The sequence below is a fragment of the Neltuma alba genome, unplaced genomic scaffold, assembly GCF_004799145.2.
Source record: "Neltuma alba isolate B1F8T4 unplaced genomic scaffold, ASM479914v2 tig00013347_pilon, whole genome shotgun sequence".
In the NCBI taxonomy this organism is placed as follows: Eukaryota; Viridiplantae; Streptophyta; class Magnoliopsida; order Fabales; family Fabaceae; genus Neltuma; species Neltuma alba.
In genome coordinates this window covers 176468-192649 of record NW_021637615.1, presented here as the reverse complement: position 1 = coordinate 192649, position 16182 = coordinate 176468, and the positions used below count along the sequence as shown (strand labels likewise).

General features: G+C 35.0%; 3 protein-coding genes and 1 non-coding gene across 7 annotated transcripts; 1 reads left to right on the top strand and 3 right to left on the bottom strand.

Moving 5' to 3' along the window:
• Positions 1-801: 801 nt before the first annotated feature.
• LOC114736610 (ATP synthase mitochondrial F1 complex assembly factor 1) lies at positions 802-3182 on the bottom strand. 2 transcript variants are annotated; one of them, XM_028924477.1, is made up of 5 exons: positions 2828-2914; positions 2591-2708; positions 2127-2206; positions 1952-2010; positions 802-1302 (listed from the first exon to the last, which is right to left on the bottom strand). In XM_028924477.1, exons 1-5 carry the CDS (start codon positions 2860-2862, stop codon positions 998-1000), a joined length of 597 nt encoding a protein of 198 aa, XP_028780310.1. In that variant the 5' UTR covers positions 2863-2914; the 3' UTR covers positions 802-997. The 2 variants fall into 2 exon arrangements, with proteins under 2 accessions (XP_028780310.1, XP_028780309.1); XM_028924476.1 differs by having other exon boundaries at positions 2591-3182.
• A 786-nt stretch (positions 3183-3968) lies between these two features.
• LOC114736608 (negative regulator of systemic acquired resistance SNI1) lies at positions 3969-9422 on the bottom strand. 3 transcript variants are annotated; one of them, XM_028924472.1, is made up of 15 exons: positions 9249-9422; positions 8881-8947; positions 8423-8516; positions 8249-8332; positions 8055-8144; positions 7348-7419; positions 6904-6973; positions 6773-6822; positions 6365-6577; positions 6192-6262; positions 5977-6046; positions 5475-5540; positions 5198-5350; positions 4546-4679; positions 3969-4362 (listed from the first exon to the last, which is right to left on the bottom strand). In XM_028924472.1, exons 1-15 carry the CDS (start codon positions 9361-9363, stop codon positions 4287-4289), a joined length of 1425 nt encoding a protein of 474 aa, XP_028780305.1. In that variant the 5' UTR covers positions 9364-9422; the 3' UTR covers positions 3969-4286. The 3 variants fall into 3 exon arrangements, with proteins under 3 accessions (XP_028780305.1, XP_028780306.1, XP_028780307.1); XM_028924473.1 differs by having other exon boundaries at positions 7348-7395; XM_028924474.1 differs by lacking the exon at positions 8881-8947 and having other exon boundaries at positions 9249-9331.
• Positions 9423-9549: 127 nt separating this feature from the next.
• On the bottom strand, positions 9550-9622 carry TRNAE-CUC (transfer RNA glutamic acid (anticodon CUC)). The gene has a single exon. It is a non-coding gene; the product is annotated as a tRNA-Glu (tRNA).
• A 3098-nt stretch (positions 9623-12720) lies between these two features.
• Positions 12721-15111, top strand: LOC114736609 (GDSL esterase/lipase At5g45950). The gene is made up of 5 exons (XM_028924475.1): positions 12721-13065; positions 13643-13773; positions 13855-14088; positions 14235-14481; positions 14606-15111. Exons 1-5 carry the CDS (start codon positions 12792-12794, stop codon positions 14794-14796), a joined length of 1077 nt encoding a protein of 358 aa, XP_028780308.1. The 5' UTR covers positions 12721-12791; the 3' UTR covers positions 14797-15111.
• Positions 15112-16182: the final 1071 nt, after the last annotated feature.

Genomic DNA, 16182 nt, shown 5'->3' with positions numbered 1-16182 from the left:
GTAATCCGCAAACTGACTGAAAAGTTGCCCTGTCCGTATGGAATTTATTTATTTTAAATAAGAGACTTTTGTTTTTAATGAAAGCTGAAATTTATTAATTCATAAAAGATAGGACATAAGACACTTTTGAGTTCGGTGAAAAAGGAAGTCTCAAAATTTAATTTCAGCAGTCAAGCTCCACATTTTCAACATGCGTGATGATAATAAAAAATTTTAATTTTTTTTTTGCTAAAACATAAGTATCCTCCTATTAGGCAATCCCATTCGAAACACTGTTAGGTTAAAAAATTTTAATTTTAATTGTTACATACACATCATTATCTCCTTTTTCCTGGACCATTCTGAAATAATTTCACATTTCTATATTTTATTATCGAAATCCCAATAAGTTCAATCCATGGTTTTAAAATAGTAAATGAACTGCATGTGTCACTCATTTCAATGGCTGCCCACGAAATAAAATGACCTTTTTTGGGTTTTTTTTTTTTGGGTGACTCTAACATGCCTTTTTTTTTAGTTTAATTTATTTTTTGCCATAGTAAGATTAATTTCTTCCAATGTAAAAGAAAGGCAGCCTGACAAGTCAAACAACAAAGATCGGTCATACCAAGGATACACCTCTATATTTGGTTCAGTCCCTGTATCAGCATAGCGTGTTAAATTTGACTCGGGTTTAAAAGAAAGCCAAGGCTAGTTAGTCCTTGTTTTGCTCTAGTTGTTCCTCCCTATTGCATTGATGGATTTTCAGTTTCTACTCCAAACAAAAAACAAAGTTACCAGCTTAAAAAAAAGGCCGGTTTGTGCAACAACAAAAAAATCCATTTAAAGTGAATAAAATAATTTTCAACCATTATTAATCATTCAATCTAAGGAAGGGGGGGAGGCAGCAACAACAATGAATATGAAGTCGGAAAAAAAAAAAATAGAACGCCAAATGTCATTTCCACCCTAATGAAAAAGATTCCTCAGTTTCTCCGCATGCTGATCAAGTGAGGAATCATAACATCGGCATATCCAATGCTTGCAACACATCCTTGAACTCAAAATCTCGTGTTTCTTTGTTGAACCTTTCAACCAATTCGTACCTCACATCGTTCAAATAAAATGATTGAGCCGTTTCTATAAGCCATTTTGCCTCTGAGTCACTGAGCTTGCTAGTAAATACAACATCCCCACGGATAAGTACCAGATCCTTGCTCTCTGCAAATTCTTTGTAAAAGGACACAGTCAGGTAGGGAGCTGCCTGAGTTCCCCTGGCCTTATAATCTTCAAGACCAGTGAAAATCATGTGTGGCATTTGCACTGCAAGAAAGAGGGTGTATGAATGAGATCACCTTAAGTACATAACATAGTCAACAACAAAGAATCTCTTTTAACTTTAAGATATTTTATTTCAGTACATGCGAGAGCACAGTTAAAGAAAGTACAATTCTAGAAATCCTAGTATCTTCGGCTTCAGCCTTCACCTAAAGTAAAGGGGGAAGATTTTGCTACCTCAGTCATCTTTCAATCCTTTTCGGAGTTAAAATTTGCACAAGACATCATTTAAAAACTTCCCAAAAAATAGTCCTGACCCTAAGATATTTAGCATGCCATCTTCTCATATACATGTTTCTCTTAGAATTTAAAACAAATCAATTTAAGCATCTAAAAAATACATCAAGCTCTATCAAGTATTTCATCATCCATCAATTATTACTTCTATTTTACCTTGGACATGAGGGCGTGCAAACTAAACTCTTTGGTTTATTTCCGTTTATTTATGAAAACTACATAATGAAGTCTTTCTTCTTTACCCTCAACCTTCTAAGCCCTCTCTCTCTAATACAACTCATTTTCCAAAAATAATCAACCACTCTCATAGGTAGGGGAAGATTTTTCAAACTAAACAAATGCTAGAACTCAGTTCCGAGTCACGCTAATGATCAGGGTCAGTATATTTTCTCCAAACCTTGAGCAAACATCGTCATATAACCACTTCCTCGCCATAAGGGAAGGACAAAATATCGGCTGCCAAGAATAAAAAGGAGTTTAGATTTCTTTTGATCAATGAAGAAAATTTGGAGATTTCATGAAATATAGGGAAAACAAACACATGATAATAGTACAAAGAAAAATGACACTACCAACTCTCTGCTCTTTGCTCCAGTAAGTGGTAAAGTTTTGCTTTCATGGATGCTCCAATATGACCTCTTCCCAGGTGATACTAAGATAAAACAAGCCAAACCATTTAGTTGACCCGGGGGGGGGGGGGGATCTTTAAAACAAAAGCTGTATGGCAGCTTGAGCACAAGCTTCATCGAAATCAGAAAGTCTACCCCAATTCAATAATTGCATCGGACTTGCCATAATAATGAAGATATCCCATGTATAGAAATATATAGCACAAAATCAATAATGAAGATAAGGAAGAAATGTAAATTGGCTGCCACATCTCATTTTATCTATTTTAGACTTAACGTTTTGCATTCCACAGCAGGCCAAAGGCTAAAAATAACAAATAAGAGAAGTAAAAAGGCTTCAATCCTCTCTAGTTTCGAGAACAACTGAAAAACATGTTGGCAAGACAAAGTGCAGGCAAAATAATTACATCGTCCCAAATAGAAGCAATCTCCTCAGGCGGTCGATCCTTTACTCTCTCAAAATCCACAATAGAATCCAATGGCTTGGGTTGCAAAGGGGTGAACCCTGAGGCGAATCTCGATGTCCTGCAAAAGCCAAGCGAAGCCCATTTCAGGAAATCCCCAGGAATATCCAGCTTTGGCAATTTCTGGGCACTTGCTCCAACGGAAACTGCAGAGAAGAAGCATTTCGGAGAAGAGGATACAGGCAATTCAGTGCAGAACACAGTTTTCGCCGCATAGGCTACGCTCCGCGAAATTCTTGACGATAGCCGTTGCATTATTGACTTCGAAATGAATCTGAGAGGGTGAATCCCAGGCTGGACACCTTCCCTCAGGGTCTCCGGTGTTCTTGGCGGTTGTTAGACTACGGAGATTGGTAATGCGCAAGTTGAATCCAATCAGGAATTCCAACGAACACTTCGGCTCCGCCTTCACCCGACCACTTCGCAAACGATGCAGCTATTGACTCACTGAACCACCGAAACGGTCTAAACCCCTTGGATTGGAGGGGACCAACTTCGATAAACCTCGGACGTCGGACGCTTGAAGTCTGTCTGAAGTCTGAGGTCTGAACTCGAGGCAGCAAAAGTAAAAACGACGTTAGGGATTTAATTTCACAAATAAGGCCTGCTGGTCTGGCATGTGCCTTGGCAAGCCCATGATGGATGTATTAGTTTCTCTAATAATTAATTCCATTTTTCAGAGTTTAATTAATTTTAAAAATAAATTGCATGAAGATGCTAGGAATTCCCAGGCCAGTTAGTATCTGTTGTAACAACTTTAAAACAATAAATATTTCAACAAAGACTTAAGTGTCAGTTCGTTTTAGCCTTGGCCTCTATAAAAAAAAAAAAAAAAAAAAAAGGATCCGCTTTAATTAATTTCTTTTATCATTTTTTTAATTCAATGTGAATTTGGATTATTTTCGGACAGACAAGATAAAATAAAAGAAAAAAGTCAATTTGAATTTGAATAAAATGACTTAATAAGTGTTTGATTCAATTAGTAGCTTAACAAATATTTATTTATTTTTTCTTAATGCAATCAGTTTTACAAGAGATAAATAGATAAAAGAGAATTTTTACACTTAACTATATAAGGGATATAAAATGTTTAACCATATATGGGATATAAAATGTTGCTCACCTTCATCATTTATACAGCCACACCCTGCAATGTGAGATGCACAAGGCTGGCTTGCAAGGTGTTTGATCATACCCCTAAATTCTAGTCTTCTCATGAAATTTTTCTTTTCCCAACGGCCTGATATGAAAGAATTTGAGCTTTTGAAAGGGAAAAGGAAGAGGAAAAATATCGCTGTATTTTTTACTTGTCTTTAATCAATTTTAACAAACTTTTTAAGTCGCTTAAATTAGTTATTCAATATTTATATTTTAAACTAGAGAGTATATGAGAACCATGCATGAGAACTATGCAGGACAAGAGAGGAAATGAGGATAAAACTCAAAAACATCACATTTACTACTTCGTAAACTGATTCCATATGGAACCGGATTCATCAAAATAGATGGAACTGGCTTCCACAACCTGGACTAATATCTTGCATGGAACCCAAATTCGATCCTATTTTACCCTCACTTTCACGAGCTTCTATCACCTTCACAAGTTGATCAACTTGGTGCTGAATTTTTAATTTAGACATTACTGAGACTTCATGGAGACGATAGTTGCTGCTGTAAACAGTGCCTCCTTCCCAACAGGCAAAATCTCCATGCGCCTGCAACAGGACAGACAAAGACAAAGTAAAAACTAGGTGCCAGATCTTTCAGAACGTCGAAGGAAACTCAAGTATAACTTGTGTCCAGGACTCATAATATCCCTTGTCAGCAAAACTCAATGGACAAACAAGCCAAAGTTCTATTGGTGCAGAAATTATACTCCTGAAAGGCATGTTCCTTACTCATCAGTGCTTCTCAAACAATCAAAAGCAGAGATAACGCTCTGGCACATATCCACAAGAGCACTAAGTCGCTCTTCTTCATGACCAGCAATTTTCTCCTCTGCGTGTCCTTCAGACAGTACTGACAATTGAGCCTAAGGACAAATCCCATTCAGAAAAATGATTTGACACAGTCAAAAGGGTGGTCAACCATAATTGAATATTAATTTTTTAAGATTTTATCCATATTCATATTGCTAAGTTTCAGGGATTTACTGGTTCATTTTAGAAAAGTTTGAAGTAACTGAGCTAAATTAGAGTCTTAGCAGGACACTATGTAAATTAGATATATTTCCCAGAGGGTTGTTTACTTGTCAAATCGAAGTTTTTACTCCGCATGTAGAGAAAGTACATGCTATGTAGAGGTATAACACTGGTTTGCAGGAAACAATTACACCTATAAGATAGAGTCAAACTTGAAAGAAACGAAGAAAAATGATTATAGTTCTTTCTTAATACAGATAAATTTGACAGAAGTTATAGAAATATTTTTAGCAGAATTGCCAATCAATTGTTGAATTTTATATTTTTGACAAAAAAACTTCACCTAGCTCACACAGATAACAGTAAATAAAAAATTATCCATAATTACATATTTTGATGAGAAAAGCACCTGGAAACCATGAGCCAAAAGGAATTGAACAATGTCCGAATCAATCTTTTTAATTGTGCTCTTAGTGGTGGCTTTATTTGAAAAGCATTTCAGGGCCCCACTAAACGTCTCATCCTCAACAGAAACATTTGTTCTCCGAGTCCGAACAGATGGCTGCGTTGTTGCATAATAGTATCAGAACAATAGATAGGGCAGTGGGTCTCCTCCTCATTCCCAAAAGAATATACCATTAAGCACACTTGGTTACCAGATATTGAACAATCTAACTGTTGAATACCTTAGTTATGTACTTCCAGAGATAATGCACAATTATTTCCAGCTTCCATTTAGGTTCAGTGAAGATCTGACACCACGCTCATCAAATGAATAAATCATTAGTCATAACATCACAATCAAGCTTTGTAAACCCACAAAACACCAACTGAAAATTTGAAGGCGCAGAAGCTCAGAGAACATAAAAACTCAAGCCTCTGACTGTGTATGCATTAAAATAGAATAACGAATAAATCCATTATATTCAAATATAAACATGGCATTCACAAGCAAAAAGCAATTTCCTCTACCCAAACCCAAGGTATTAAAGTAATCCTATGCAAGGTTACTAAAATAACGGTAGATCTTCACTTTACTATGCAGAGATTAATTTGATTTAAATCCTTCCCAGGCTGTCCCCTTCCTTAATGCAAAGGTTTCATAAGGAAAGGCCTAACCCTCTCTATGAAGTTTCAGACCATCTAATCAGTATATTGAAAATATTCAGGAGAGAATTTAGAAGCCACCTGAAGAAATTGGGGAATCATATCTTGATTATAAGCTAGTTCATCCAAAATTATCGCCAACAAAGGTGTTCTGCACCAAAGTACAATATCACCTCTTTACTTCAACCAAGATGCACGACAATGAAAAACTACAATTTTTAGTATATTAACATTGTAACAATGCAGCTAGGGTCCCAAAAAAAAAAACAAAGAAAGAAAGAAAGAAAGAAAGGTACCTAGATCCATCAGCCCTTGTAGTATAACCTGCAAGATCCGCTTTGTTCCTAGACACATCAAGCTCCATTATCTAAAGTCATTGAGAATATCAGTGTAGACATATATATATATATATATATATAGAGAGAGAGAGAGAGAGAGAGAGATCTGGTTATGATATTCAGGAGCTTACCATAACCATAAATTTTTCCATAGAGATGCAGGTGTTCTTTTCTGCTTCAAATACACCAGTTGACAATGAAGTAAGACAATTTTTGGATAAGCTAGATTCAGTAACCTCTTCACACTCCATATATTTATTGAGTTCATTTTTAAGTTGAGATAATTGACAAATAATTGTCAAGCAGTTCTTCATTAAGGCTTTGTAGTTTATTTTCCTGGATCCCTGCAAAACAATCAGATTATGAATATATTTCAGCAAATAAAATTAGCAACACCTTCTAAAAGGCGGATTCTACAATAAGTGCTTGGAAAAGAAGTGAAGATACACTCCTAATTAGCCGCTTGAAGCTATCAATATTTTGGGGGTTGACCATTTACACAAATTTTTCCAATGCTTTGGCTTCAAAAGCATACATACCAGTAACAGGTTGAGCAAAGAATCCCTCTCAATGTTCCAGTCAATGGTTGCTGCAACAGAAAATATTTACTTAAAAGCAGTATAAGAATAGGTGCTGAAGATATTAGATATCAATTCAACTTCATACACACCTTTGCGAGGCAAAAAATCTCCTTCAAAAACTTCGACAAGATATTGAAATACTAACATGTTTTGTAAGGGCTGGAACAAGGTCAAACAAAAATTTTAAAAAACAAAAGAAAAAGAAATGATCAGTTTTATATGTTCAAAAACGTTACAATCAATTTAGCACTTTCTAAAAGGAAGCTTAACATTACAGCACAAATAAATGAGAAACCTGGTAGCTTAACATGCAAGTGGCAAATGAAACTAAAGTAAACCAAGACCACGTATTATATATCAGAAGGGAGTTCAATCACAATCAAAAGTCAAATGGAAAGTACTTTGTCCCAGAATAGTAGAAATCATACATGTACCCTCCACCCTTCTGGATGGAAAAAGAGACCAAAATTATTCTAAACCATTTCCTATTTCAAAAAATTTCAGAACAAGATGTAGGATATAGACGAACTAACCTTAAAATCTGATGCTTGGAATTTCGTCTTGGATAACATTTCAGCAATCTCGTCAATCAGACAATAAAAACTCTAAGGTAGATGGAAAATTTTGAGTGAAAATTAGTTTCAGAACTAAGAATTAAATTAAGGTTTAACAGGGGAAGAACATCACAAAAGATCAAATACAAGAAAATGATACTGTTCTACTGAACTGCAAATGCACTTGTCATCAATTTAAAAATTATGTGCCACGAAAATTAATCCACCCTATCCCTCAATACATGAAACACGGCCGCATTAAAGCTCTGAACAGTGACTACAACATTATTTGCTTCTGCTCGAAGCAGCACAGATTTCTCTTAAACAAATACAAGGCGGAGATATAGAATTAAACTGTACAACTGGTAAATTTCAATTGCAGCAATTTTATAGAGGTGAATTTTGTACAAAAATATTTTAATCATACGGGGAAAAAAGGGTTCCTAAGTACACTGTTATTGAAAGTTGAGTGATTCCATCAAAGATTTCCTTCTTTAAATGATGACCCAAGTAGAATATAAGTTCACAGTGCAATAAGAATTGAGTAGAAAGCAACATGGCAGTGTCAACAGGACAAAAGGGGGACCAAGGAAGAATAAGAAGCACTGTGAAAAATATTGGAAGTCAATTGAATAGAGAACTCAAGGACTATATAATAGAGTTTAGCGTGGGAGAGACCAACTCACAGAGGGATCAATAGGGTCACCAGACTGTTTGCCTGTTGCTTGATTGACAGTACTGGCATTAGCTAAACTAACAATAATCGGGGACCAAGCCTAAAAGAAAAGTAGAAAATGTTTAGAAGTTATTTCAATTATACTCACCCTGGGAAAAAATCAGAACGGAATGCATGAAGATGATTTATAGTATTTGATTATACCTCTTCAACTACAACCAACTCTGATGAAGGATAAGAGCCTGGTTTGGATTTGTCTTCCCTAGAAAAATACACAAGAGGGAAGCGCTAAACCCAACAAAAACAAACAGTTAGGGGCATCAATTACATCTAGAGCATATGAATATGAATAAGTAAATTGATGTCACAGTCAAATACCTTGTTTAACTCAATCAGGAGCTGATAACTGGCCATAATCAACTCTAAAGACTTCCCCGTCCGCAGAATATGGAAAACTCCTTCAAACATTTTGCTTAACAAATCGAAATTTCAAATTAAGCACACGGTTGACTGGAATATACACAAAAATACCAGCAACAGAGACAAAAGCAGAATGATATTAAATAGTGCACACTTTGTCAACCAGTGTGTTCTCAAAAAATGGTTCAAATTTTCAATTACAGTCAACCCATTATTCCAGTAAAATCTTATAGCCCGATTTCTCAGCACTGGTAATTGAAATGAAGTTTACACTCTACAGTCTAAAATGCATCCTTCCTTGCCGAGGAGAAAAACCCATAAAAATGGAGCCTTAATTGCTTCTTAAAGGGCAGTTTATTCTAAGCATTCACAGTAAGTGTGTATGAGTGTAGCGGGAGAGGGGGAGTGAGATTTACGAAGTTGGTGGTGTTCCATGATCTGAAACAATTGAAGCAGCACGAACAGCTCTCAGAAAAGCAATCCCTGCATATATGAAGGTAATGAAGAAAGAAAGGAAAAAGATGATATCTTTTTAGCGTGCAGCTGTCGTAACCCACGTTTAGTTGCCCAGAAATTGCATAAATAACGTCATGTGACCAGAACCTAGGTAAATCCAAACCAGTACCATTCACCAAGATTTGTTTTCTTTTTAACCGAGAAAATTAACTAGCTAAAACCCAAAAAGCGTTGCTTTTGTGTTTGCCTTCTGAAGAACCAAACATAAAATTTCTGGGGATAAAAAGAACAAAGGTATCAGTGAGGACAAGAGAAGTGAAACACGTACTGTCATCGCGAGACTCTTGACTGTCCTTAGTTTCCGAGGCATCGAATATGGCCAATATATTCTCCTCAAAGCCTCCCCTGTTCCATCTTCTACTGCTAGTGCTGGGATTCTCCATTGTAATCCCTGATCCCCTGTTTTCATTTGCAAACGCCAATTTCTTCCCCGACTCCCACTTAGAACCTTCCCTTATTTCCCGCCATAATAGTGAGCCCGAATTGCCACTCCTTCCTACCCAATTAAGAAGGACCACTTGGGCCGGGAATTAAAAAGGGGGGAAGGAACAAACGAAAATATTACGGCCTTCCGTTGCCGGGAATCGAACCCGGGTCTCTCGGGTGAGAGCCGAGTATCCTAACCAACTAGACTACAACGGATTGTTGGCCGCTTGTGGATATTTTATTTTAAATCAACTACCAATTTAACACATGCTAGCAAATGTAAAAACGTTTAGTTTGGGAAAACTACATTTCGCCTTGCAAATTAAATATTAATTTTAAAATTAATCGTGTGAATTTTCCTTGCATTCCATAGAATTTAAAACACAAGTCATATTGTTCAAGCTTGTGAAATGATTTAAAGTTTTATATTATATGCTCACGTATAAAATTTATGATATACTACCTTTAGTCCATGATATAAAAGCTAGTTCAATATTCAATTTGGTTTTAAATATAAAATCCTAATTCTTTTTATTTCTCATACTAATCATTTTTTTTAAAATTACCCTCATAGTAATTATATATATTAAAGATTTTATCAAATAGTAGTTTTAACAATTAGCAAAAGTATCTTACAAAAGACAACACATGTTCATTATAAATAACTAATTTAACTAGTTTTTTTAATATATATTCAAATTAATCGACCAACTCTTATATTAATAATTTGATCTAATAATATAAAGCCAATTGTAGTTAAAAGATAAAAATTTGAATTGGGTTATTTTATGGATCTGGACATACTAATTAGGAGCAAAATTGATTAAAAAAACATATTTAATGTTTAGACATCTCTGAGCATAGTCTTGTGAGAAAAAAAAAATCAAACCAATTCAAAATTGATCATGTCTTTGTTTTTTTGTTCTTCTTGTTTTTTTTTTACCAACTAAGTGATCATGCCTTTGTTGTTGGCTTTTTGTGGCCCAAGAAAATGAATGATTCTCACATTGCAATTTGCAAACCAGCACTGTCGGCCATTTATTACTTGGCTGAAGGCTTTCGACGTTGCGACCAATTTCTAGTTGCTCATCAATGCCCCGATTACTTGGCCCAACTTCTTCTAACAGCACAAAATGCTGCTTAAACAGATCAAGAAATAATAATAATGCTTAATGTCTGTAAATTTGAGACACCACTTCCATATACTAATATTTCCCCATCTTTAATACTCTTCCTGTCTTAAATGTAAAATTTATTTTGTAGTGCACTATAAAATAGGTCTTATATTTAGGATCGGAAGAGTATAAGAGTTCATTTAATTTTTATTTTAGTCTAAATATAAGATTTCAATCCCCTCTGCCTCTCATATTTATCCATTTTTTTAAAGTAATCCCTGTAATAATGATAGTTCTAACCAATACTAATACACTTAATTAGCAAGAATATTTTAGAAAAGACAGCACTTATTTATTATAAATAACTAACTTAACTAGTTTTTTTAATCTACTTAAATTAGTCAACTAGCTCTTATATTAAGGACCGGAGATAGTACTACATATGAGGCCTGAGAAATGAATCATATTTATCCTTATAAATATTTTTAACCAATTGGTAAAGTTCAAATAAAAATATTTAAGATGATTCTTTGTAATTAATATTTTTTTGCCAGCACTTTGTAATCAATATATTAATTACAAAAATGATTTAAATCAAAATATTGTGCGTGTGTGTGCAGAATTTGTCAAGTTCTTTTCGTGAATAAGATTTTTAATGGGAATTTTCCCCCACTTTTCTTGGATGTTACTCATTTGGTCCTTAATATAAGACATATTTAACTAAGTTGATTAGATTAAGAAAGTTAGGTAAGTTAGTTAATTATAAGAAATATGAAATGTTTTTCCTAAAACACTATGATCATCTTCCTTAATGTCTCCTCTCCTTCTACTTGATTATAGTTGAGGGAATATCCATAAGGATAATTTAGAAAAAACTGATAAATATGAGAAATAGGTCTTATATTCAGGATCAAAATTAACTCAATAATTAGATCTTATATTAAGAACCGGAGGAGTATTTTTCTTCTTATCCAATATTATTTTATGCGTTGAGTTCATCACAATAATGAACCACAAATATAGAAAGGCTTACGATGGAGAAATCTTTTTTTTTTTTTTAACCAGCTTACGATGGAGAAATCTGAAGCCATTGTGTTGATTGATGAAGACCGCATACCTCGGCTATTTGTCTGACAGTGTGTTCCCCGCGTAGTGCTTATTTGTAAGGGAGCCAATTTGAAGAGCACAGGTGATAAATGAAAGCAGACCAGATTATGAAGTATCTTTCCAGTAGTACTTGGGATTATAAACTAATTTGTGTTCATCCAACAACTTAAATGGTTTTTTTTCAGTAATATTTAATATTCTAAAATATTTTTATTACAATTTTGTCTTTAAAATGTTTCTCTCGGCCGTAACAAACACTCTAAACTTATGATACTGACTGCTACTAAAAAAATGTTTTACAATGTCAGATATACCAAAACTTGCTAGAAAAATATTTAAAACACTAGATGCTACTCGGAAAATGCTTTAAAATACTAATTAAACAACAAATTAACTTAGAATATTAAGTGCTACTGAGAAAACACTTTAAAATGTTAGATGTAACTTATCAATTTTTCTTAATTCAGCCACATAGAATGTTATAGACAAGTGATTAAGTACCACTCAACTTGAACAACATAGATCTCAAGTTCGAAAGCTACACACAATCATCACCAATAGATGCTAGACCACACTGAATTTGTCCTCCCAGTGAACTGTTACGCAGCATTTTAACGTTTTAAATGCAGACTGCTAAGTCTTCATCAGCTTCAAGATGTGGTTATTACTAACAACTTGCAACAAAATCAAATTATTGTCCAGCGAACTGACAAGCACATCAATGAAGCATACATACATGTAATAGTAATAGCAGTTCAAGGGTAGACCCTAGACGTACAGATATTTTTCCAACATTTTATAGCTCCACATTAATAGTAGATGACAGTGACTGTACCAAGTATTTAAATTTACCACCGGCAGACTATTCAACAACCTGCCTTTCCAATAAATGCAGCAGTTAATTTTACATACCATATTTCAAGACGCTCAAACCAACTTCCCCAAAGCCAAATCTGATATTTTTCATCTTTCAACGTAGTTCATACAAGATAAGTAAACCAAGCCAGTAACAATGTATATGGGAAAAAAAATCTTTTTAAAAAGTTTACATATCTCTTCATGTTTGTGTTGGCTATTTAAGCAAGCCTGCGCGACGGAGGAGCTGCAGTTGTAAGCTCTCTCTCTTGGTTCTTTCTTTTTGAAAGCCTAGTGTTCATCTAAGCATGGTATTGGCATTACTGATTAAGCAGGGAATTCTGGCGCTTGTTTTAATGCCATGGCTTTCACTCGCCATGGATGTTCCCTACATTAGGCAATTGGCCGCTCAGTATAATTTGTCATGCCTTTTAGTGTTTGGAGATTCAAGTGTTGATCCTGGGAACAACAATGCTCTTCCCACCCTGATGAAAAGCAACTTCCCTCCTTATGGGAAGGACTTCTTCAATGGCCACCCAACAGGAAGGTTTAGTAATGGCAGGCTTGCCTCAGATTTCATTGGTCAGACTCTAACCAACCCCTTTGCTTCTTCCTCATGTTTTGTTTTCTTAAGTCTAAGTGAAGTAAACAACGATTTACATGTAGATGCAAGGAATTTTCTGTTGATTCTCTTAACCAGAGGGAATAGATTGCTTTTGATTGGACTGAGTTGGTGGTTTAGATTAGAAACAACCGTGACACTTTTTGGATCAAGTCTGTTTAGTATAGACTGTTGGTAATATTTTTGGAAGCTAGATATTGCCATAATATATGCAATTCCAAACTGAATTCCTATTGGGTAACTGCTAACAGTCAACAGATTTAATATGGTTTTGAATCTCGTTTGGTCAACTGGATTCAACTTGAGTTTTCAGGTTTGATCAGTTTAAAGGAGATCAGATCCAAATGAAAGCAAAGTTTTAGAAAGATTTATGACCATTGTCATCTCTCTTTCGAGAACAAGATCCCATCATTTCAGAAAATGTTGTTTTTGTTACTCACATTTCTTGTTTGTTTTCATCATGCTTCCATCCCCTTTTTCTTTTAAGAAAATAATGAGTAGGAAAAAAGAGAACTTAGACTCAAACTCTTGATGCAGCTGAGGCGGTAGGTTACAGAAAAATAGTCCCAGCATTTCTAGACCCAAATCTGAAGCCATCAGATCTTCCACATGGGGTTAGTTTTGCATCAGCAGCAACAGGTTACGATGATTTTACTGCCAATATTTCGGTAAATTCTGTGGCCTTTTTCTGAATCAACCATAAAGTTGACATTTTTAATCTCACATTCTTGTTTTCCTTGATGAAACAGAGCGTCCTGGCAGTATCAAAACAGCTAGAGTATTTTAAGCATTACAAGATCCATCTGAGAGAACTAGTGGGTGCAGAAAGAGCAGAATTCATAGTAAGAAATGCCCTTTACATAGTCAGTATGGGCACAAACGATTTCCTGCAGAACTACTTCTTGGATCCTACTCGCCCTAATCAATTCAGCATGCCACAATTCCAGAATTTCTTGCTCTCCCGCTTTTCTCATGCCATTGAGGTTCTCTCTCTCCCTTAATTCTTTTTCCCTCTTAATAATTTCTCGGTGATATTATTGAAGTTTTATGTCCGGTAGTAGACCAAGCTTTCAATAGTTTCTTAGTATTATATATCCCTAAAATTCATTCAAAATCTTGACTTGGGCAGGCAATGCATAGGCTAGGAGCAAATAGAATTGTCGTGGTAGGGGTGCCACCAATGGGATGCATTCCACTGATGAAAGCGTTGCAGAATAAGAAAAACTGTGTGGCAAGCTTGAATAAAATAGCTTACTCATTCAACGCAAGACTATTGCGCCAACTGGCCACCTTGAAGGCAAAACTGGGCATAAAAACTGCCTATGTTGATGTCTATAACTCTATGCTCAATGCTGTTTTGGACCCCAAAAAACACGGTTAGTACTTGGTATAGTAATATCAATCCACAGCCTATTTGACTGTCTTCTGATATATCAAAGGCTTGGCCAGAATCACTTTTATATATACATATTTTAACACAGAGGATAATGGGTTTGGCAGGTTTTGAGGAAGGATCAAAGGGATGTTGTGGGACAGGGACAGTGGAATATGGGGAATCATGCAGAGGAATGGAGACATGTTCAGATCCAACCAAATACGTATTCTGGGATGCTGTTCATCCCACAGAGATGATGTACAACGTTGTTGCTGGTGCAGCTATTCATTCTGTCGCTAGAGAACTCACTTCATAGTTCATAGTCTCCACTGTTTCTTTTATATTATCAGGCAAATGCACTCTTTTTTCTTTCTCCTTGTCCCTGAAATATCGTATGATCAAGGTTCAAGTTTAGGAAAACTGCACCAGCAGATCAAAGACATGTGAAAAAGTTGGGTTACAAGTTTTAAATGCCACAATCACCGGTTAAGATTGTTTAACGTGCGGTTTACAATATTGCTTCAACTTTGTTAGATTGTTTTGCGGACTCACTGCTTTGTTTGAGTGCTACGAAACAGAAGAATAATCTCATGGAACTTTAATAATAATGATCTTGTTTTCGTGCCTACAAGTTTGGAAATCCGAACGAGGCTCATATTTGGGTTCACACGTAATCTTGTTGTGCAAGCAAGCACCTGCTTTGCGGCGAGGATTTATGTTATATTCCCCAACCGTGTGGATTCCTTATTGTTAATCATCATCCTAGCTAGCTCTATTGTCATGTTTATGTTTTATTAATTATTAATTGATTAGTTAATCTCTTCCTTAATCCTACAAATGCTCCTTTATATGCATTCCTTACATTACGCCACCTTGGCCTTCCATCATTTCAGTGTTGGGACGGCCTTTATTATTGCGAGCCCACGTCGCCTTTTGCCATCAGTAAATTTGATTCATTATTCGCCAGCATCTTTATGTTAAACTACAACGTTTTAACATATATTGCACTAAACGTGACATAAGTTACATTGTTTATGTACTACTACGACTTATTATAAATTTTATGTTTTAAATTAATTACACTTATATGCTTAAACTGAGATTCAAAAAATGAAAGTCAATATATGATTTCTTAAATTCTGGACGATAAGAAAATGTGTTTTTTCAAGATTTTAAAAAAAAATTGTTAAACTTCAAATCCATTTATTCTAGAAAAAGAATTAAAAGTCTTAAATCCAATATAATATTGAAGAATTCAAATAGTATGAACAAAAATTTACGTTATCTCCTTCGTTTAACCTCCCATATGACTCAGAATCTGGTTTATCTGGCAGTAACAGTACTCATAAAGTCTAAAATCTAAACAAAAATGGGTATTTTATGGTACAAAGATCATTTACTCTAGTTATTTCAACTAGGAGGATGAAAAATCATTTTAACTTGTTATAAACGATATACCTTTGACTTTTTGAGCCAAGAGACTACATGAGGAACAAAAATCTAATAGCGTGAGTACTACATGTCTTAAGTATAAAAACAATATTATAAGAAACAATACCAGCAAACAAAATGGTTGAATTACATATCTTAAATTCTACATGCTTATGTTGTAAGAGACAATATTATAATGGTTTTCTTAATAATCATCAAATTTGATGCAGAATACATGAGCACAAAACCTGCAAACATACGTGGTTGAATT

Coding starts and splice junctions, on each gene's coding strand:
- LOC114736610 (XM_028924476.1), bottom strand. CDS start 2,902: ATGCAACGGCTATCGTCAAGAATTTCGCGGAGCGTAGCCTATGCGGCG. Junction 2,207..2,590: donor TTGCTTCTATTTGGGACGAT/GTAATTATTTTG, acceptor GTTTTATCTTAG/TATCACCTGGGAAGAGGTCA. Junction 1,303..1,951: donor TATGACGATGTTTGCTCAAG/GTTTGGAGAAAA, acceptor TCTTTCTTGCAG/TGCAAATGCCACACATGATT.
- LOC114736608 (XM_028924472.1), bottom strand. CDS start 9,363: ATGGAGAATCCCAGCACTAGCAGTAGAAGATGGAACAGGGGAGGCTTT. Junction 8,948..9,248: donor TCAAGAGTCTCGCGATGACA/GTACGTGTTTCA, acceptor TCATATATGCAG/GGATTGCTTTTCTGAGAGCT. Junction 6,578..6,772: donor CTTTGCTCAACCTGTTACTG/GTATGTATGCTT, acceptor ATTGTTTTGCAG/GGATCCAGGAAAATAAACTA.
- LOC114736609 (XM_028924475.1), top strand. CDS start 12,792: ATGGTATTGGCATTACTGATTAAGCAGGGAATTCTGGCGCTTGTTTTA. Junction 13,066..13,642: donor GCTTGCCTCAGATTTCATTG/GTCAGACTCTAA, acceptor CTCTTGATGCAG/CTGAGGCGGTAGGTTACAGA. Junction 14,482..14,605: donor TTTGGACCCCAAAAAACACG/GTTAGTACTTGG, acceptor TGGGTTTGGCAG/GTTTTGAGGAAGGATCAAAG.